This window comes from Loxodonta africana, chromosome 7, assembly GCF_030014295.1.
Source record: "Loxodonta africana isolate mLoxAfr1 chromosome 7, mLoxAfr1.hap2, whole genome shotgun sequence".
Lineage (NCBI taxonomy): Eukaryota > Metazoa > Chordata > Mammalia > Proboscidea > Elephantidae > Loxodonta > Loxodonta africana.
In genome coordinates, this window is record NC_087348.1 from 68926669 (window position 1) to 68949320 (window position 22652).

Here is a 22652-nt window from a genome sequence, read left to right on the forward strand (position 1 = left end):
CATACCAAATGGTCTGGAAAAGCCTGTCTGCAATTCTGGGAGTTTTCTGAGTCCAGAGCCCTTTCCTTTCCCTTCTCCTTCTTTCTCCCTGCTCTCCCTCCTTCCCTCTTTCTGTACCTCTTTTTCCCTCCCTCTTTCTTCTCCCTCTCCTACCCTCCTCTCTTTCACTTGAAATGTGTGGGCTCTTTGTTAGGGCACAGAAATAATACGATGTTGAGAGATTTTGTGTATTGACGTTTTTAGCCATTGGATTTGACCTGGACAAAGTTTCTGGAGAATTTTAGTCGTGTGAGAAGGTATGATGTACCCTTACTTCCTGGAAGAAGTACACAGACTCCGAGTATGCCTAAAACATGTTTAATACACAAAGTTCAAATTAAAAACAGCACAAAATCTTGGTAACATTTTCAATTCTGGGTCTAAAGAAGCCCAGTTTTATTTAATTGGCTACAACAGATTTCCTTCAAATAATACATTGGCCAGGTGACAGGTAGGTGACCCAATGTCTGGTTGGGAAATATATCTCTGAACTTCTTATTTTCATCTTAAAATGTAGATGCGAATTGGATTACAACTGGTTTGGCATTGATAAAAATATCTACAACCATTTTAAGCCCTTCTTACATGGCAGCTTTTACTGGGTACCTTATCACCTGTTTGCTGTCTCAAGTGGAAGTCCATTTTTGTAGTGAAAAAAAAGTCTTCATTTCCAAAACAAATGGTTAGCCAGAAAAACTACAAATCACCTAACATAAGACTTTGGTAAGAAAGAGATTTGACACTTAAAATTCCCTATTGTGAACAAAAAACGACATTTATGTGGCATAAGATTCATATCTTGGTGTTACCCTTTCTCAGTCATTATATACCTGGTTTTAAGTTGCCGAAGTTAGATTTAAAGTGTACCCAACAGGGGCCAAATAGGAATATGCAACACTAGGATGGCTTGTCCTTAGAGTTACTTAGAAATCGCTGTCTTACAGGAACTTCAAGAGTTAAGAATAAGTGTGTATCTAGACAGCTGAGAGTAATGTTGCAAAAGTGGGCAGAGGCTATGTCAGAACTTTTTTTTGTCCAAGTAGAAAATCAAACACTGTTCATATTATGCTTCTTTGGGGAGGAAAAAGCAATCCAATTAAGAATTAAAAAGTAACGTTGGAAACAAGTCCCAGCTCCGGGAAGCTCACAGTATGGAAATGCTCCTTGAGAATGAGGAAGTAAAAGCCTCTCTTTTACTGAAAGTGATTGAGGTGGACAACATAGCAAAAAAATCTGAAACTTCTGAACACTTAATTAGCTTACAAACGTGAAAAATAGACCAATACACTTTTTTATTGAACAGTCTTGTGTTAGAATAATACATATTCAGGACTACAGCATATGTATGTTGTGTTTGGAAATACCTTGATGTGTTTGATAGAAATTCTTAAAGTAGTGTATTCAGAGCATGTATGCGTCTCATCCATAGTACATACTTGGATATGCAGTAAAAAAGGCCTGCATCAAAAATGAAGCATAATTTTAACAATAAACGAATAAGTAAAAACTGCTGATGGACTCAACTCAGTAAAATGTCCTTTTACACTAATCCTTGGTAGTTAGTCTCCCTGAATTTGGTGTGTTTATGATTACTTAGGAGGGCATGGAAAACCCGTAGTCTTCTCTCTAGATAATCTGAGGACCAGAGCCCTTGCCACGTAGAGGTGGACAGCAGGTTTGATATCCCACAGGCTCCCCTTATTTAGCTTGATTTCTCCATTTTCTTTCCTTACATTTTCTGTCGTAGGCTGTGAAACAGTTTTTCTATATATAAATTTTTATGACTGAAAAATAAAATATAGAGCTAGTGTTTTTGTTGATAGAAAGGCTTGGGAGGGTGTGGGCAAACTTAATAAAATGTTTGCATAAACTGAAAAAAGTTTCCTTATTAGAAACTGGTTTGAAAACTTAAAAGTCTAGATTTGTGTAGGCAGATTTTTATAAACTGCTAGGGTTGGTACTGCTAGAGAGACCAATTTTGGTGCCTTGGCCCTGGTTCCGGTAAGAATTTAGAACCAAAAGGTTCATAACGCTGGCTTCCTAGGAGAAATTAGCAAAAAAAGGGAAAAATACTTTCTATACTTGGTACCTTTTACCTCAGGTATTAAGAATCAGTTATTTCAAATTATTTAGCCATCATTTCCCCTCCCTCTTTTGGGTATCAGGTACCCCTATTGGGGAGTGATGTAAGTGTGTTTAGAAATTCTCAGGGAAAGGAAAGCCACCCAACATCACTGCTGCTTTTCAAGCCTACCAGCTCTGTTTCTCCCAAGAACCAGTGATGACTGAGGAGATTTAACAAGGAACCTAAAATCTCACCAAAGGAAAAGAGATGGGCAAGCAAACATTCCTGGAAGAGTGGGCAGGCCAAGGTGAGGATGAGGGGAATCTTCGCTCATCGACCAACGGGAAATGTTTCCTACCTGCTGCACCCTGGGACCGAGGCACAGAGTCACTTCTAGACAAAACTGCCTCTCCATGTGGAGGAGGCCAAGGTCTCTGTTCTGCCTGCCCAGGTGGATTTTCCAGAAGGACATGTTTCAGTTTAGTACAAGGTGGCTGACACTACTCACTTCCGTGCAGGAGGGCCCACTGAGGGTGAAGGAGCGCCACTCACCCTGTACCCACCAAGAAGTATTCAGAAAGGATGCCCCTTGCATCCACAAGACTATTGGGCGAACCACACTGCAGAAATGAAAACTAGTGTACACAATTTAATTTGCCTTAAACAAACAAGCAAACACAATCCAGCCGTTGGTGACTCTGGAATCTAGAGTGCAGCCCTGGAGAGCTTGGACCCTTGCTAACAAGGGTGAACGTTGCATGCTCTGATCTCCTTCTTGTCTTTGCAGCTGGTAAACTGGGAGCTTTTGAACCTCTTCTTTACAGTCATGTAGCGTTCTTGAATCCCACCTCCGCATAGTTTGGTGCATTCTGACCAGGCTGTCCATGGGCGCATCCTACAGCCTGAAAGCATGAGAAGGCCTGGTTAAACCAGCAAAAATTGGAGACAGAACAGGGATGCTGAGCTCTAGTTGGCAACTGATTAGCAAATTTAGTTGTCTTTTCTGCTCCTGTGTGTAATGATTTGTTGAATGAACTAATGGCTAGAGTCCTTATTAGGGACTGTTACAGATTGTGATAGACTGCAAAAAAATGGCCATAAATTCTTTGTAGCTACTCCCATCAAGAGGCAGAGTCTGTTTCTATGACCTGCTTGACCAATGAGACATTAACAAACATGGCTTGAAAAATATTTGCACACTGGGGCTTGCCCTCTTTTGCTGTTGGGAACCCTTCAACCGCTGTGTAAGCAAGCCTGGGCTAGCCTGCTAGAGAGAGTGGAAAGAGGCGCCAGCCATCCCCGCTGAGGTCCCCAAAATTTAAGTGAGGCCGTTGTAGGCCTTCTAGCCCGTGGTGAGCCACTAGCTGAGAGTACGCTCATAAATGAGCCTAATCTGGACTACAGAAGAATCTCTAGCTGAGCCAGTCCATTATCACTGACCCACAGGATCATAAGCTAATGATTGTTTTAAAAAGCCACTGTTTCAGGGTGGCTTGTTACACAGCAACTACTCAAGGACCATTTAACTACTACTTTCTCTTGCTCCCCTAGTACTTAGTGTCCCAAATACTGAGTAAATTTAAGTACAGTTTCTTATTTTTCCTATGTAGTTTAAACATGCCTTTCTCAAAGAAAAGTTCCCTGACCCCCAGAAATTAGGTTAGATCTTTTGTTTAGATGCTTCCATAGCACTATATATTCCTCCTTCACAGAACTAACTGCACTTGTGATTGTCCATTCACTCTGTTCACCATACCATACTGTAGGTTTCATAGAGGATGGGACCATGGCATAGTGCCTGGCACATAGCTGGCCTTAATGTTTTTTGACTAGTGCAACAGACAACACTGATGTGCTAAACCAAAACACCCAAACCAGTTATCATCGAGTTGATTCTGACTCACGGTGACCCCGTGTGTGTTAGAGTAGAACTGTGTGCCGAAGGGTTTTCAATGGTTGATTTTTCATAAATAGACCATCAGGTACCTCTGGGTGGATCTGAACCCCCAAATTTTGGTTAGCATTAATGGTTTGCACCCCTAGGGACTCCAAACCCTTTAATAGTTTTTGAGTATCTTGTAATTTTATTGCATCTGAAGAAAAAAAATGTAGCCTGAAGACTCTAGAAAACGTAGTCCCCTCCCCCAGTTTTTGACAGACCCAAGACCTGGCCCAGCACAGAGCTCAGCCTGTCCCAGAGACCAGCCTAGCCCCACATGGGGAGTGGTACCTGGAAACTGCTCCCCATCAGACTCTTCCCTCAGCTGCTCACTCCTCCGGCTCTCTCGGGCCTCCCTCCAGCGCAGCTTTTGAATGGATGGATTTCGAAGGCATTTCCGGACGCGGCACTTTTTTCTCTGCACAGTCTCTGGGCAGGGAGCTCCCCCAAACTGAGGCTCCATCTGGATCATCCGGGTTCGAATCATGTGGCCTTTCCCACATGATTTGTTACATTCTGACCACTGGGACCACTCGGTGAGCTCACAGTCAATGGCTGGCAAGACACAGACGGGCGTCAGTGTATCGCATGTCTGAACAAAACATGTCATATGCACTCGGCTTTGAACATCTCAACAAGCCTATGAGGAATGTAAGGCAGGTGCTGTTATTTTACAGGAGAAACCAAGGCTCCAAGAGGCAGACTAGCCCCATCAGCCCACATGGTTGGTAAGCAGTAGAGGTAGGATTGGTTCCCAGGTCATAATTCACATTCTGTGCTCCCTCTATGACTCAAGAAGGCTCTGGGGGATCTTGAAGACATGTTTAGTGCTTCTTGCCCTGCTTTGTGAGCTAGAATATCGTCAAATCAGCCTCAAGTGACACAGACCGGCCTCCCTCACTCTCAGGGACCTGGATTTTCTAAGGGAAAGCACAGCTCACTGGTACATTTTCAGAGCAATACCCACAAACCCCCTGCTGCCTGACTCCTTTGGTGAGAAAAAGTCAACAAGTTGACAGATGGCTGACCCCCGGGGGCAATACCAAGGACTTTGTGGCTTTCACAGTAAAGAATCAGGCAGCTTTTTCCCCCTATTGCTCTTGAGATTATTCTGTGTCCTCTATACATAGCACTCTGCAAGGCACAGGAGCCAGAAAGGGGAAACTCAGTTCACAAGAGGGGCAGGAGCAAGAGGTGTTTTAGGGTTTATTGTGCCACGAGATCCAGCAATCCTCCTTACTAGGCCAGCATCACAAATGTGTGGGGGAAATAACAGTCTGATTCTCAGATGTGTCCTAGGGAGGCAAATGATGCCAAACTCTCCAACAGCCCTGCAAAGTGAGGGCGAGGGTGAACAGAAGAAGTCCTCGTTTCATTCAATAGTTTTCAGGTCTTGTCTCCCTGTGGGAGCTCAGGTGCTTTCTCATCTGTGAAATGGGGATAATGGTATCTTTCTCCTTAGGTTGTGAGAACTAAATGAGACTGTTCCCAGCCCAGTTCCTGGGCCACAGGAAGTGCCCTGCAAATGTTCACTTTCTCCCCTCCATTAGTGGACCCTATGGATGTAAAATGTTGTGTTGAAGTTGGGAACAGCACCTCAGTCAGAAGGCTCTGGGGCCCCAACTCTGGTGAGCTGGGTTGAACTGTGGGCCAATCTTAGTTATTAAAAGCCCCAGGCTTTATTGAGTTTATGGGCCTGGTCATCTCTACCCATGACTGAGTCTAGATAAAAACACCTCAGGCACAATACTGTGTAACATTGATTGAGACCTTAATTGGCCAGGTCCAGTGCTTGGCACTTTTTACCTATTATTTGGTTTAATCCTCTTAACAACCTAGGAAGTGCTTCTGGCTGTTATATAGATGAGGAAATTGAGGATCAAGCAAGATAAGTAATCTGCCAACTGTTACACAGCCAGTAAAGAGCTAGGACCTGAACCTGGGCAGGCAACCTACGCACTAACAAGAGAGGGAGCATGAAAGATTACAAGGGTATTTCAGAGGAAGCCAGGAAAAAGGTCAGAGCAAGCCCACTTGATCTTCCAGTACCTAAAAGACAAGCTCTCTTGGAAGACTAGCCAGCAAAACTGGCTCTTTCCTTGGAAATTAGTCCCCATGTAATAAAAACAGCTGACCACAGTCAGAAGATCTGGGGGAGGTAGGGAGGCAGGTGTGGACAGGGAGCTTTTGAGAGCTTGGCTTGTTTTCCTGCGGGTCTTCTTACCAGGGCTGCATGAATGCGGGAGTCATTGATTTAACGTGTCCAGCCTCTGGTCATGAGTAAATAAAATGGTCACAGGGAGGAGAAATAGAATCAAGCAGTTTAGAAAATCTATGCATCAGACAAGCTCCTAATTGGAGGTAGGGAAAGAACTATGGTTTATTGAGCCTTGTGCTAAGTGTTTTTTATATAGTCTCCCATTTAGATTTCACAGCAACTTGCAGTTTGTGTATTTTGTAGACAGCGTGACCCCTACTTTACAAATGAGAAGACTAAAGAGTTTCAGGAACTTGCTAACAGAGATCCAAACCCCATGCTCTTTCTCCCTGGCAGACAGTTGAACTGTACAATCTAGCAGTTTGATCATAGCTCAGGGCTCCCTGGGCTCAGGAAAGGTGGGAGGGGAGAGGTAGTGGGCATCAGAGCGCTGGGACTTACGGCATTCAGGCAGCATGCACTTCTCCACCTGCTCCAGCTCCTCATTACAGTCTCCCAGTTCGGCCAGAGACTTGAGCATCCGCTGGCGGGTCCTCATACCCTTTCCACAGGTCACGCTGCAGTCACTCCACTCGGACCACGGGGACAGCAAGCATGGGATGGTGTCTAGGCCAAGAGCCAGGTTTGCTACTGAGAATAGGCTCCTTATGCTTTCTTTGATCTCCTTGGCCCTAAAGTGCCCTCCACCGCCTTTCCCTAGCTATGGCCCTTGGAGTGAAGTGGAATTGGCCCCTGGTTCAGATAAGAGTGAGCAGCAAGGAGCAAGAAGTGGCTCAGCCTCCTACTGCGCTTCTTGTCACTATCCCGCATCTCCCCTGGCTCAGCTGGTGGTGATGACATCACACGTGGCTCAGGAATATGTGTACACAAGTTCCCATGCACACCACCACCGAGGGTCCAAGTAGGATCTTGTTAGAGACAGAAACATCCCACTCTTCCCAAGAATCACGCACTAAAAGGCTCAACACTGTCTTTTTTGTACGTTTTGGTACTGAAATTCCCAACATGTGTATGTTCTTGTATGCATGTGTACATTTGTGTGCTGACGTGTGGGTCTATGTGCATTTGGCACAGAGCAGGGTTATTAATGCTTGATGGAGCCAGGCAAGTCCAATGTAGAACAAGAGTGGGGGCCTATGATGACCTGGGGAGTGCACGTCCTGCCTATATGTGTTCATATGCCTCCCCAAATACTTGGGGGTTCTATAAAATACCTATGCAGGTGAATTCTACTTAGAGGCCACCAGTTGCCACCCCAGCATGGTTCAGATTGTCCCCCAAAGGAGGCCACTCTCTGTGGGTCTGGTTCATGCTCACTAACCTATGGCCCTCCTCTTGCTCCTAGCAGTGCCCTGCAGAGACGGTGGACCATGTTTTCCTCCTGTACCTGTCCAGGTACCCACCAGATGCTGCACCCGCCCATCTTGAAGGTGGTGGTGGAGGGGGGGGTGCTGTGGTCTTCCGCACCAGTCCCCATCTGACACCCCGGACCTGGTACCCTCCCCGCACCCACCCCCAAGCCCACTCACGGCACTCGGGCATCATGCACTTCTCGGCTTGCGATGTCTCAGCCTTGCACATGGAGCCGTCTTCTGGGCTCATCTTGACCATGCGGTGCCGCTTCTTCATGCCCATCCCGCAGGTGGCGCTGCACTCGTCCCACTCGCCCCACTCAGTAGTCAGGCAGCTGCTGGGAGCTGTGAACCCCCGCGGACTTGGGGTCGCATCCACTGCCTCGGGAGCCCCGCGTGCCCACCCCGCCCCCCGGGTCCCCGCCACTCACAGCACTCCTCGTTGACCGTGCACTTCTCTGTCTCCTCGGTGGGGAGTGTGCACACGGAGCCGTCCTCTGGGAACTGCTTCACATACCTCTCCCGGGAGCGCAGGCCCGTGCCGCAGGAGATGCTGCAGGGCGACCAGGTGATCCACTCCGACATGGTGCAGGTAGAGCCGTCTGCAACACAGGAGCGGAGCGGAAGCTGCAGCCCACGGCGGGGCGGCCGGGAACTGCGTGATGGGAACTTCCCAAGGGCCGGAATCAAGGCTCAGAAAGGAACCAGCTAGCATTTTTTTTTTTTTTTTTTTTTTTTTAGCATTTAAGGGGAATTAGGCAGCTGAGAATGAAAGCGAAAAGGTACAAATTTCCTAACCACTAATTGTTCTCTAAGAGGAAATGCACGGATTACGCCTCATCCCATGGAAAAACACTTGAATGCAGATAGACTCCAGAGTTGCTTGGATGGTTGGAAGGATGGTTTTAAAAAGAGAAAAAAAAAATGTGTGTATGTATATGTGTACACACACATACACATATATATAATATTGGTATAAGATATAATCTATGATTTAAGACAAATTGCAACCATTTGTATATCATTGTATGTCTAAGAACGTTAAATAAAATAAAAAATTCACTTCCTTCAGACACTAGCCACATTTTAAGTGCTCAATAGCCATGTGTGGCTAAACCCATTGCTGTCCAGTCGATTCCAACTCATAGCCTCATAGCAACCCTATAGGACAGAGTAGAACTGCCCCACAAGGTTTCCAAGGCTGTAATCTTTATGGAAGCAGACTGCCACATCTTTCTCCTGCAGAGTGGGTGGTGGGTTCTAATTGCCTACCTTTCGGTCAGCAGCCAAGCACTTAACCACTGCGCCACCAGGGCTCCCCGATGTGTGGGTAGTGGCTACCATATTGGACAGCACAGATATAGAACATTTCCATCATTGCAGAAATCTCTATAAGACAACACTAGAAGAAATTATACATATTCTAAGATACAGTGTAAGCTCTTTTGCTCAGAGGTACCTGAGACTAATTATTGTCTATAGCTGATACTTCTCATTCTAGAAAAATAAATGAGAGAATTTTATTTCTGAGAATAGGGAATGTAATTGACCTTGAGACATAGGAACTTGAGGACACAGGTAGATCTCTACCCAAATAACAGATTATACCAAGAGGGAACAAAGAAGAGAATACCCCAGCTGCTAATGGAGAGCAAGTGGCGGGGTAAAAAATGAGAAGGGAGTGTCTGTGTGTGCCAGGAAGGGGGACATAGATGAAGGATGAGGAAGGCTATATAACCAGGCTTCCATGTTGATAACTTGGGCCATCCAGCTCATATGTGACTTTGCTCCCATCAGTGGGTATTAGCAAAGGAGACACTCAGGAGGTTAGTGAAAAGAGAACCCAACCTCTCAGCACAGGGTTTGGTGGTCCTATTCCCAAGGTGGTGGTAGGAGTTCCTCTAGGCGGAATATACAGCTGTGCATGCTTGTGTTTGCCTGTTTAGTTCTAAGGAAGAAGAGGGAAGTGAAGCTACATTATGTCATCCATCCATTCATCCAACCATCCACTCACCCATTTATTGATGTTAATAAAAATCTGTTGAATGCTTAGTGGTATGTGCTGAAGTTACAAAGATGTGTAAGATATGGATCTTGTCTTACTCAGAGAGAGCAAGATGGGCACATAAACAGATAATAATTCCAAGTATTGAAAACATGACTACAGAGGTAAGCCCAGGGGACTGGAAAACAGAGAGGAGGGGAAGAGCCCATTCCTGGGAGTACTGGGATGGGAAGAGTTTCACAGAAGAGGGCACATCTGAGTGCGCTTTTGTTGGGTAACGGCTGTGTGCATTTAAGGTGGAGGGACTAAATAGTTCGGGCGAAGGGTCTAGTATAGAGTTTGTATGTGTCTGCGGTATTGGGAGATGAAGCTAGAAAGAAAGATTGAGATCAGAATGTGAGGTCAACTTGCACATGTCCACACACTGTCACTTGTATTTGTCTGATGCCTAATCATTGTTAATTAGCTTATGGATAGTGTGGCTAGAGAATGCTGGTGATGCAGTAAGAAATCTCAGCTGGAATCTCCATGTTAGACCCAGGGACAAGGCCAACTAAAGGCAGCATGTGCAGCTAAATTAGATAATTATGTTTCAGTGTGACATAGTTGGGAACACGACAAGTCCCATGACCTGGCAAGACCTTATCCCAGGCAGGCAGAATACTGTCACTGCCAACCTGGGTGAGTCTTTTGGAAGGCAGTAGCTGGACTTGAGAGGCTCTTCAAGTATCCCCCAAACTGCTGTCCTCAGGTACCTTCATTTACAATGTGTCCTTTAGCATTGCAGTAGAATGTCAGTCATGTTAGGTGCACGTGTCAGAATGCTCATTTTTGTCAGGCCTCCACCCTGGTTCTCTGCAGGACTATTTTGCCAGTAAAGTAAGCTGAGGAGTTTGTCCATGGGTGTTATGGACTGAGATGTGTCCCCCAAGGTTTATGTTGAAGTTCAAACTCCTGGTACCTGTGAACATGACCTTGTTTGGAAATAGGATCTTTAAAGATGTTATCAGTTAACTGAGATCACACTGGAGCAGGGCGGGCCCTAATCCAATCTGATTGCTCCTATAGAAGAGAAGGGACATGGAGAGAGAGACAGGGAAGATGGCTACAAGCCAAGCAAGACCTTGATTAGACCAGAAGCTGGGAGACCCAAGAAAGGATCTTCCCCTAGAGCTTTCCAATTGAACATGGCCTTGCTGACACACTGAATTTGGACTTCTAGCCCCCAGAATTATGAGACAATAAATCTCTGTTTTTATAAGCCATCCAATCTGTGGTACTGTTATGGCAGGCTGAGGACACTGACACAATGAGCAATAGGGAGCCACAGATTCTTCAGCTAGGGAGTGACATGATCAGTTCTTTGCTTGCAAAAGATCCCTTTAGTGATGGCTTGGAAGATGGGCTGAAGTAGGGATAGACTGTAGTCTAAGTCAGGTGAGAGATGACAAGACTTGGGCCAAAGGGTTTGGCCCAGGTAATTAGAAAGACACTAAGATAAAGTTGCCACAACAAAGTGTACATTTGCCTTATGAAAATGATTCCTTCAGAATATCCATTGGGGTCTCTGCTTCCTTCTGAGTCCACATCCCCCCACCCCCCAAATAATCAAGAAGGAAACCTGATGTAGGCACAAGAGAACTCTATCTGCTTCTGGGCAGGGTAGCTTCTGGGGAGCAGGGACCCTAGGTACAAAAATCAGTCACAGCCCAGCATGTTTCAGAACTGTCAGCACCACCTGGAGCCACCTGAACTGGTATGGAGAAGGACGTTTCCCCATGGCAGAGCAGGTTAAAGACCTCCACTCCCATGCAGGCTTCAGTCAGATGCCCCCCCCACCCAGCCCCAGAAAGAGAGAGAGTCTCCAACGTTGACAGGCTGGTCACAACTTCCTCCCTGCCTATTTGGAGGAACGGGCTATCTATGGCAGGGCTCAGTCCCCTCTAAAGTGCCTTATCATGGGCAAAAATGTTCAACAAAAAATTACCGTGGGAGTGCAGCCAGGAGAGGTATTTAAGGCTGACACCTAGGAAGAGCCAGAGATTGAATGTCCTCCTTGCAGTGGGGTAAGTTTTCTTTAGTTGGAAGCTTTTTTCCTGCTGCCATAAGCCAGCCCAGCCTCTCCGCCCCCTTCCATTGCCCAGTGCACCTTGGAGACAAGTAGGATCAGAGTCTGTCCAGGCAGATAGAGAGGTTGTGCTCTGGGGAGCAGACTTTTGCACGCAAACAGCTTAGTGCAGTTTTGAAGCTTAAGCCGCGGTGACATAACTGGGGGAAGCTCGTGCTTCAAGCCTGAACTCTGAGCATTGCAGATAGAGACGCTGGAATGTGCCGCAATCAGTCCAGAGGTCCAGACGCAAAGGAGTGAGTCTCTGACCCAGGCTGAGATGGCACACAGATGAGCGTCCACGAATGGTGTAGAATTAGGGCCATGAATCTAGGTTCAATGTTGATCAACCTGTTCACTTGCTCTTTAAGAAGACAGTGGGATGAAAGCCCAGATGCACATGAGAAATTACAATCTGTCATAAAATGTACCTAATGTACCTATGTTTGTTAGCTCCAGTATGTATTTTATTCCATGGTGGGTGGGGGTGGTTAGTCAATATCAAGAATTCCTCTGACGTCATTAAGACATGTTCTGTGTTCAGAGCCCTCAAGACACTATTAGAGATGGGGTCTCCCTTAGGTGAGCCCCATTGACAATGACAGTCAGGGTCCTGGTGCCTCCACCACAGACGCTGTGTGAAGGGATGTGAGGGACCTGCATTGCCAGGCAGAAGCCTCCCTTCCTGAGCCTCTGTCGGTCACATCCTGGTCCGGGTTGTCTGCTCACCTTCATCGCTGCAGCCGGGGCCCATGCAGGGCTGGAAGTCCTGGGTGTCAGGGCAGGGGACACTGAGGTCCAGCTGTGCCTTCAGCATGCGCTGCCGCATCCTCTTGCCCTTGTCGCAGGTGGAGGAGCTGCAGGCGGACCACGGGGACCAGTTGGAGTAGATGCATGTTTCAGGGGTGTCATCTGGAAAGAGTGTTTGGTGTGTTTTCCCTGGGGATCTCTGAAAGCTGTGACTAGCCCTCTCCCTAGACAGGCTCATTTGGGGACAAGAAATAGACCTCTGGTGTCTGGCTGGCCTCAGTGAGCCTGGGTACTCCTGGGATGGAAGCAGCCATTCACTTCCCTTTAAAAATTATATTTTAGCATCTCACTAATCTCAAAAAAAACTCACAGCCGTCGAGTCAATTCCAACTCATAGCGACCCTATAGGGCAGAGTAGAACTGCCCTGTAGAGTTTCCAAGGAGTGCCTGGCGGATTCGAACTGCTGACCTTTTGCTTAGCAGCCGTAGCACTTAACCACTACACCACCAGGGTTTCCATCCCACTAATAGATATCTAAACAACATGAAAGATTCTCTTACTCTCCCTTCATCTCAAGGTGTGATACCTTTTCATTTCCAGACCCTCATCTTGGCAGACATCATTCCTACACAGGTGCAAGCATATCACAGACGATTTTGTAAAGCACAAGCCTTTGTGTTTGTGTTGCTGCTTCATCTTCCCAGTGATCCCATACGCAGGTTCATGATAAGAATAAGGGCAGCTGTTGTTCAGTGAGCACTTGCTACGTGCCAGCATCATCCTAAGAACCTTGCATGTTTTGTCCCATTTAACCCTCACAACAACTCTCTAAGAAGTGGGTTCTGTTATTATCCCCATTTTACAGTTGAGAAAACCATGGTAGGAAGGTTAGCTTCTTGCCCTAGGTCACAGACCTAATGAGAACCCAGGTTGTCTGGGTCCAGATCCCATGAGAAAACTTGAACTCAAGCTATGGCTCTGCCAGTCACTCCTGTCAGCTTGCTGGGGAAGTGGACATACCCACGCCTACCTCATAGACCAGTGTGACAGTCAAAGCAGAGAGTGTTCTGATAACTGTGAAGCCTATTCAAATACCTTTTATATTTGAATGATTTTAAAGGCCTGACGTTGTGGGATATCACCATCACCAATATGCTAATAATTTGTGTCTCCTCTTGTGCTTGTTTTAGATTAATTCTAGAGGAGAAATCCTCAGAGATGGAGTTACCACATTGAGTGATATGACTATTTTTATGGTTCTTGAAATATATTAGCAAATTGCTTTCCTGCAAAATGATTGTGCCAATTTACATTGGCACCAGCAACAAAAGAAAACACTGTACCTTCGTCTTTCTCTTCTGGAGCCAGGTCTGCTACAATGTCATCGATATTGTCAGGTACAATATTGCACTGTTCCCCCTGCAAAAGGAATTTTACTAGGAGGGCTCACATTAGAGAAAGAATGGAATTTGGGGGGGAGGGTGGATAAGGGAGTATATATAACCTGAAGCCCACCCTGTATATAAATTTCAGGTCATGGCAGAGTTCTGGGCCAATATTTCCAATTTGACTGAAAAAGAAATGCCAAAAAAGCAGTAGTGGCTAACCTGGGATGGTAAATACATGACTTACGTACCACTCATTCCTAGTTCCTTACCATGGCAGACATTAGTAATTGATTATGAAACTCATGATGAAACCTATTTGCCAACCCTGGATCAAATCATCCAGTCGAGCACTGGGCCCCATTACTGTGTTCATTTTGATAATTTGTATTTTATGAAATAATTTGCATATTAGAAACCCTGGGAGGCCCAGGAATTCCATATCCTGGGGTGATTTCTGCCAGTGACTTTATGATTTTGGAACAGAAAGGTATGTAGTCTCCTTGGGATTCATGGAGTGAGGACTCTGTGCCAGGGTGACCTCTAATCCAATACCTTCCGGGCGATTCTCTCGATGACGACTCTGGCTACTTGAGTGATAGATCCACCCTCTGGATCATAGAAAGGACTCTGAGGGTGGTCCAGACTGGTCAAGGGCCGAATTTTCTCCTGGGGGATTGTAGGTTTGTTAGGAGACTGCAAAAAAAAAAAAAAAAAAAACAAAAACAAACACAAAGAAGGTGGAAATAAAACTGATAAAAACCACAAAGAAATTTGATTGTTATATAGATCAAAACAAAAACCTTGATAGGAATTTAACAAGAAAAACAACTCCTATTTATATTTATGGAATCCTCCCGGTGGCACAGTGGTAAAAGCACTTGGCTGCCAACTGAAAGGCCGGCAATTTGAACCCACCAGCCACTCTGAGGGAGACAGATGTGGCAGCTTGCTTCTGTAAAGATTACAGCCTTGGAAACCCTGTGGGATTTCTGTCCTATAGGGTCCTATAGGGTCACTGTGAGTTGGAATCGATGCGATGGCAGCGGGTTTGGGTTTTTTATTCATGCCATGTTCTGTGCTTGGAAGTGTATACATCTATAACTTCAAATTAATCCATGTACAAGGTAGGATTGTAGCCAGTTAAAGAAGCCAGATTTCAGAGAGGTCATCCCAGCTAGTAAAGGTCTGAGCCAGGGGTCAGCAAATTTTTTCCGTAAAAGGTCAGACAACAGATATCTTCAGCTTTGTGGGCCACGTGGTATCTGTTGCAGCTACTCGACTCGACCGTTGTAGTGCGGAAGCAGCGGTAGACAATACGGAGTGAACCAAGTGTGGCTGGGTTTCAAAACTTTATTTACAAAAACAAGCGTTAGGCCAGATTTGGCCCACAGACCAGAATTTGCTGACCCCGATTGTTCTCCTGCTGTTTTTCTGATGGCTGCAGGTTTTGATGCAGTTGGTGTGCCAGCCATATCTGAGAAATATTGACATTTGCAATAAAATCCAAACTCCTTAGCCTGGCTGTCCAGGCCTTCGGATCTGGTTCCACCCAGCCTTATGCTCATCAACTTCCTGCTGTCCCCCATGCTCTTTTTGTTTTTTCCTCCCCGCCCCCCACCCCTTTTTTTTTTTTTTGCCTCCATGCCTTCTACCTGCTGTTCTCTCGCTTCCCCACGAGTTGCTCTTTAGCAACTCCCTCTCCACGCTGTGCTGGTATTTCACAGACACTTCTCTCAGCCCCAGTCACTGTGTGTAAGCCTGTGCTTTTCATTCTCAATTTTTCTTTTTTTTTTTAGTTAAAAAAAAAGTTTCTTTTTTCAAAGAAAAATGTCAATAGCCAATTGGAAACCTACTAATTCTTCAACTCTAAGTTTGTTTTCTTTAAGGTTAAAAAGGTTAGAAGTAACTTATTACCGGTTTATTATTTTAAACCAATCCCCTTTTCTCTCCTTGAAATGTTTACCATCTACTCATACTGAATTTTTCCAAGGAAATGGCTTCAGCATACATCTCCAGGTACACGCTCACCTGGAGTGAGGAGTGTATGCTGGCCCCCCCCAGCGGACTGTGAGTTAATGGTTCGCAGGGTAGAGCCGGACTCAGATCCCTCTCTGTGTCCATGGCTACCAGAACAGGCTGAGCACAGAGGAGGTGCTTGAGAAGCTCTGGCCCTCACCACTCCAGACACACACATACCTCATAGGTCACCCCGCTGTCGGTGCCGGCATCCCAGGGAATCAGGTCTTGCACCACCTTCTGGACCCAGCCACATTCCTTGGTGCACAGATCCTCTGCCGACAAGCCCACGTTCCAGTCGGGGCTGGGGCCCATCATGGTCAGGAAGGACATTAAGTGGCGTGTTCTGTCCACAGAAAATTCAGCCGAGGGTGCTGCTCTCCTAGAAACCAAATGCAGAGACCATTGTACTAGGAGTTGTAGGGGCACACTCTCTGAGGGACATATGGCCAGAACCTGGCTAAAGGGTGAGAGGGACAGAGAGTAGGAGGATTCTCAGGCTCCCACTGAGCTCTGCCTTTGGCCCCTACTGATTTATATCTTCTTCTCTCCCCTGATGGAAACCCTGGTGGCATAGTGGTTAAGTGCTATGGCTGCTAATCAAAGGGTCGGCAGTTCATATCCACCAGGCGCTCCATGGAAACTCTATGGGGGCAGTTCTACTCTGTCCTATAGGATCGCTGTGAGTCGGAATCGACTCGACGGCACTGGGTTCTCTCCCCTGGGTTCCACCCACTGGACACACATGGAAAGAGCCATATGGTTACTCACTACCATGCTATCCAATTTTATTGTGTCCGAAGCACTTACTATTATTTTGTATTTCCTTGCTGATTTATTTGTTTAGCTGCTTATTGACTGTCTTGCTCCCACTGGAGAGGAAGCTCTGGGAAAGCAGAGTTTTTGTCTGCCTTGTTCACAGCTTTATTTTCAGTGCCCAGAAGAGTGCCTGGGAGTCTCTGGATGATGCAAATGGTTAATGTGCACAGCTAATAACCAAAGGCTGGAGGTTCAAGTCCACCCAGACATGCCTCGGAAGAAAGGCCTGGCAATCTGCATCAGAAAAACCAGCCATTAAAAATCCTATGGAGCACAATTCTACGCTGACGCATATGGATCGCCATGAGTCAGAATCGACTTGATATCAACTGGTGGTAGAACAGTGTCCGGCACGGAGTAGATGCTCAGTAAATGTTTTTGAATAAATGAATGAATGCTCTGTGCTATGTGTGTCCCCACCTGTGTCAGATGTGAGATGAACTTTACAACTAAAAATTGCTTCACATTATCCCAAGCCTTTTCTTACACATTCCCCTCTAATCCTCACGATAGACCTGGGGTACGGATTATGGCCTCCAGTTTGTGGATGAGGAAACTGAGGCTTGGAGTGAGTATGTAACTTGTGCAAAGTCACTAAGTTAAATGGTAGAACTGAGACCACGACTGAAGTCAATATTAGTTCAAAGTTGGTGCTTTTCCTGTCATCAGTCTCTAAACCTTCTCTCTGCCCTTTTCCCACTCTTGCTGAGATCCGTATTGTGCCATTGAAGGGAGCGTCTCCCCCAGTCTGCTGCCTCTATTACCCCCAGGAGGCTGTTGGTAGCAAAGCCCAGCCTTGGCATCAGCTCACTTGTCGATTCACAGCTGGTGCCCTGGCTATTGCTCTGGTCCAGGCAGCGATCAGCAATAGAGCCAGAGACCTTTGGCTGACGACCCTCAGCTGCTGGAGCTAAAGGCCCAAGTCCACAGCTACAAGAGGCAGTTCTTCAGCCTCTATCTCCTCCTGTTGCTTAGAAGAGGAGTGCCAGGGCTGCATGAGCTCAATGTCCTGGCCAGGGTGGCCCCCACCCCTGAGGGACTCACGCAGCACATTCTTGGTAGCAGGGCCACATTGTTTCATTTTCCCTCATGACAATCCTGTGGGTTAGAATTATTCTCTTCTTTAGAGAGGAATCTGAAGCTTACGGAGGCTAGTTAATTTAAAGACACAGCTAGGAGGGGGCAGAGCTCAGGCTAGAAAACAGCTCAGCCTATGTTGACACCCCCAGGCTGCTAATAGTGGGGAATCCTTGGCGGGGGACCAACTTGTCTGTTCGGTCCAGCTGGCGGCTGGTCCACCTCAGTTGTTGGGGAGTCCCCGTGTCCTCTGCTGGGACCAGCTGCTTGTGGCTGCCTTCGCCTGTCCCCAAGAAGTGATGACTTCAGAACTCTGGGTGCTGTGGAACTGATCCCTATGGCTCTGGCAGAAAAAATCGGATCTGAGCAGAGCGAAAGGGGAAGCCTGGGTGTGCAGCCTGACCCCATCCTTTATAGCTGTGTATCCTTGGGCAAATTACCACACCTTTCTGTGCTTCAGTGTCCACATCTATAAAATGGGGATCACATATACTTACCTGTTATGTCCTCCCCAAACAGGTGTTGAAATCCTAACCCCTATAGCTGTGGATGTAATCCCATTTTGGATTAGATTTTCTTTGTTATGTTAACGAGGCTATGTCAGTGTAGAGTGTATCATAAATCTAATCATTTCTGAGTGATATAGAAAGTAGCATAGACACAGATACAAGTAAGCACAAATGAGGGAAGATCGCCAAGGAATCAAGTAATGCTAGGGCTACAGAAGCTAAAAGAGACAAGGATCCCCTCCAGAGCCAACAGAGAGAGCCTTCTCCTAGGGCTAGTACCCTGAATTCAGATTTCTAGCCTCCTCAACCGTGAGGAGGAATACCCACTTGTGGTATTTCTCTCAAAGCAGCGCTAGATAACTAAGACAGTGTCCTAAAGGGTCACTGTATTAAATAAGATAATTTGCATACAATACTAAGTCCAGTGCCTGATCTATTGTTATTGTTATTGAGGGAAGTACTGTTGGGCCACATGGAGATCAGAAAGGAAAGGGGAAGGGAGTAAGGACTTCCTGAGTAGACTTCACATTTTAGTCTAAGACCAGACCAAAAAAAAAAAAAAAAAACAAAAAAAAACCCTTTGCCGTTGAGTCAATTCCAACTCATAGTAACCCTATAGGATACAGTAGAACTGCCCCATAGAGCTTCCAAGGAATGCTTGGTAGACACCAGACCAGGCAGGCCCTGGCATTTGAGCAGAGGAAGAGCCTGAAAGAGCCCTGGCTTTGGCCCAGCAGGTCCACAAGGGCCTGGCCACGGCCTCCCGCCCCTCTCTGCCCCAGAGGCTCCCTCTGCCCTGGCCAGGTCAGCCTAGGAGCAACTCCATGCGCACTCGCTTCTGCTGGGAAAGCTCTCCTTCAGTGGTTTGCAAAGTGTGGTCCTCGGACCAGCAGCACAGCAGCATTGGCACCTGCCTTCCAGAGACTTCCAGGCAAAGAGCCCTGACACCTGAGTGGGGCTGCTTATGCCCCAGCCCTCACTGCCGCGCCCCTGCCTGGGGGCCCAGCAGCCACTTGGGAGGCAGGCGTGCTCTCCCATTGTCACAGATACCAGCCACTCCACTTACCGCCTTCTCACCTCCCTAAGCACACGGCTTTGCCTCAGGTTCCTCCTTCATACCCTACACCTTCTGGATGACACTATTCACCATGACAGCTTAAGGGTACAAAAACCAGCTCCGGAATCCGGAACTGTGGAAATCATCAAACCTCTACCACACACGTCATCCCGATACACTGCCCAGGGGACAGATGTAACCATCTGAGAACCTTGTGTGTTTTACAAGGCCTTGCTGAAAATCATTCTCAGCAAATACATTTGGGCCAAACCTGTTTTGGCCAAATCTGTGGGCTGAGTCAAGGCCCTGCAGACCCTGGTAAATGTTTCAAGGGGCAGGAAATTTGGGGCAACCAATACTTGCACAAAATGCCTGACCTTATGTTGGGCAATCTGATGGTAAATTTGAATCTATAAAGCCACGGGAACAATTTTCTAGCATTTTCAGATAGGTCCTGCTCCTTTCTCTTACTCATGACTGGAAAATCCCTCCCCCCAACCCAGCTTAGATAACACTTCCTAGAGGAAGCCTTTTCTGACCTCACTCCAAATTTGTGAGGACCCCTGTTATACCTTCCCATAGCATGCCAAACTCGTTCTTTCCTTAGAGTTTCTTGTGTAATTTCTGCCTTCTATGTTAAGTTCCAATAGGGCAGGGTTATTTCTGTAGTTTACAGCTGTATCCCAGTGCCTCGCTTAGAGATGGGTTCTCCTCAAATATTTGTGAAATAAATGAATTAATCTAGGAAATGAACACAGAGCTCTTATTCTTCCCCCGACCTTTGATATTTAATTAAAAAATCCCCTGTAGCCTTTATTGCTTCTATAATAAAAATGATATTAAAATAATGAAATAGATAAGAATATATTTAAGTTTTCCTTGAGAAATGCCAGACGTGATTGAAGTTCTTGAATTTGTTGAAACCTCAATAAAAATTCTTATTCATACTTTTGTGTGTGCCAAGTCTTTCCATGTGTGCTATTTGGCTAATTTGGTTTCATTTTTCTAGCTGGGATTTAAACTAGTATTGGTTTTCTAGCAAAGAGAGTTGATCTAGACTTCCCCTATATCATAGTATAAAGCTAGGTGATCAAATAGCGTGATATTTGCAGGCAAAATAGAAATACAGATCAGTGGCACAGAGTGGAGACACCAGAGAGAAGTACTTACATAGGCTTTCTCAAGTTAGGGGGAATAGTGATTGTACCACAAGTAGGGTTGGGTTAACTTGATGAAAATTAAAAACAGTGATTCACATCTAATATCATAGACTCACCCCCCTGAAAAAAATCCAGAGTTAAACAGAAAACCAGATTATTAAAAATATTGACTTTTCAGATCTATTAGAGAAATTTTCTCAGCTTTGATACCATGGAAGAAATCATAAAGGAAGAGATGAATTATAAATCAGTTTAAAAACAGCTGTATAATAATAACACTGAATGAGAGAGAAAATGATGTTGGCGAAAATGTACCAACCAAGTATGGCTGACAAAGGGTTAACTCTCTCCTAGAGTTAATCCAACTGCAAGAAAAATAGCGCACTTCTGTTAGATAGAGTTATGAACAGATAGCTCACACTAGAAAAATGAAAACAAAAACAACAACAAAAATGAGGAAACATTCCATCTTTTTAAATTCTGGGAGGCAGTCTGGTGTGCAGGGAAGAGCCTAGGGCATCGTCGCAGACAGAGCTGGAAGCAAATTTTGGCTCAACCACTTGTTAGCTATGTGACAGGGGCTTTTACCTCACCTCTCTTTGCAGCTACTATATCTGAAAAATGGGATCATAATTATGCCTACAAAAGGCTTTTTGTGAGGAATTACATATCATTATGACATAATAATAAAAAAAAATTTTTTTTTTTTAGGCACTTGGTAAATGCTGATTTCCTTCTCATTCAACTTTTCCAAACAAAACTTCCAAAAGCACCACAATCGAAAAAAGGCAATCAAAGATTTTCACGCTCCCTCTAGAGATTTACTCTCTCCTGCTAAGTTACACATCCACAGCAGTGAGACCCTTAACTAAGCAGTGGGTTTCCTAAACCGCTTACATACTGAATTCTGTCCCTCATCTTTCCATGATAAATCCCCATGAAAGAACTTTTGAAACGGCAGAAACTCAATCCAGCCACAAGGGGGCACCCGAGCCCTTCACTTGATGGAAGTTTCGGGTGGGAGGGGAAAGTTCCAGTAAGGTCCCTGCAGCCTCCGAAAACGGCGTTTATAACCAGCTGGCATCTGGAGCTCCAGGTCCATCTGGCCGCTTAGATCTGCTGCCTGCTTCTCTAGTTCAAGGCCAGTCTTCTTTTACGATCCCAAGGAGACCTGATGGACTTGGTTAGGTGCCACAGGAGGAAGAAAGGGCCCAGAAACTTACAGCCCTAATTGAAGAGAAAGATGCCTCTGGCCTCTTGGGGAACCTTGGTTTTGGGAGTGTCTGTGCCTTTTCTCCACCCGCCCCTTATCTGTCTTGTAAACACGGACCATTGTCTAATCAAATATTAATTGAATAGAGGTGCTAGGAATAATTAAGGGAACAGCAGTCCTCTGCAGGATTCATTTGAAGAAAGGGAATAAAATTATTTTTAAAAATTCCAGTAATTCTCAGAATTCAGAATACACTGGAGAAACCGGGTAATGGAAATTCAGAATTGGTTTGCAAGAAACCTGGGCATTTTTTACTTCCCCAGAGGAGCTAGTGAAGGATGTGGGTTTTGTTGAGAATCTGTCTTTCCTGTCTCCACCTGCGCCCTGGACTGTCGAGCCACACAGCCAGATTTATCGAGCTAAACAAGCCAGCAGCTAATTTGTTCTTTCTCGGCTGTCCTTTGAGAAGTGGTCCTGCGGATAAAGATGAAGATCATTGAAAAACAAGTCAGTTTCGATGGGCAGGACCCCGCAAAGTAGGTCACCCTGGCTTTCCACAGGGCCGAGGGAGGCTGGAATGCTATTAACCTCAATCGAGCAAACTCCGCGAAGAGCAGCAGGGCTGTTTCTGCAAAACAAAACTTGGCTGCTTGTAGGCTTCCTAATTTGACTTCCTAATGAGATTTGGAAGAGGAAAAGGGGAGACAGGGCTATGGGAAAATCAAAGGAAAATTCCTTTCTCTTAACAAGCTGGGAGCACTGAGGGAAGATGGGGTTCGGTGTTTGGGAGGCCTGAGTATTTGCCACCAATTAATTTTGGTCCACTGGGGTCTCAGGATGAGTGATGGGTAGTAGGAAGGTGTCCCAAGATAATTTTTTCCAATTTTTCAGAAAGCCTCTCCCATCTTAAAAAAGAAAAAATCAGCTTCCTGGACTC

The 22652-nt window shown here is 45.8% G+C and overlaps 1 protein-coding gene across 1 annotated transcript in view; it reads right to left on the reverse strand.

The window, feature by feature from the left end:
• Nucleotides 1-343: 343 nt before the first annotated feature.
• The window catches only part of SPON1 (spondin 1), a 353955-nt gene continuing 331646 nt past the window's right edge, over nucleotides 344-22652 (reverse strand). The window contains exons 8-16 of the mRNA XM_064288388.1: nucleotides 16061-16262; nucleotides 14417-14557; nucleotides 13820-13895; nucleotides 12455-12637; nucleotides 8045-8215; nucleotides 7791-7958; nucleotides 6703-6867; nucleotides 4335-4598; nucleotides 344-3006 (exon numbers count right to left, since the gene is read on the reverse strand). Coding sequence (XP_064144458.1) covers nucleotides 2843-3006; nucleotides 4335-4598; nucleotides 6703-6867; nucleotides 7791-7958; nucleotides 8045-8215; nucleotides 12455-12637; nucleotides 13820-13895; nucleotides 14417-14557; nucleotides 16061-16262 — 1534 coding nt within the window. The 3' untranslated portion in view covers nucleotides 344-2842. The remainder of the gene's footprint in view (nucleotides 3007-4334; nucleotides 4599-6702; nucleotides 6868-7790; nucleotides 7959-8044; nucleotides 8216-12454; nucleotides 12638-13819; nucleotides 13896-14416; nucleotides 14558-16060; nucleotides 16263-22652) is intronic.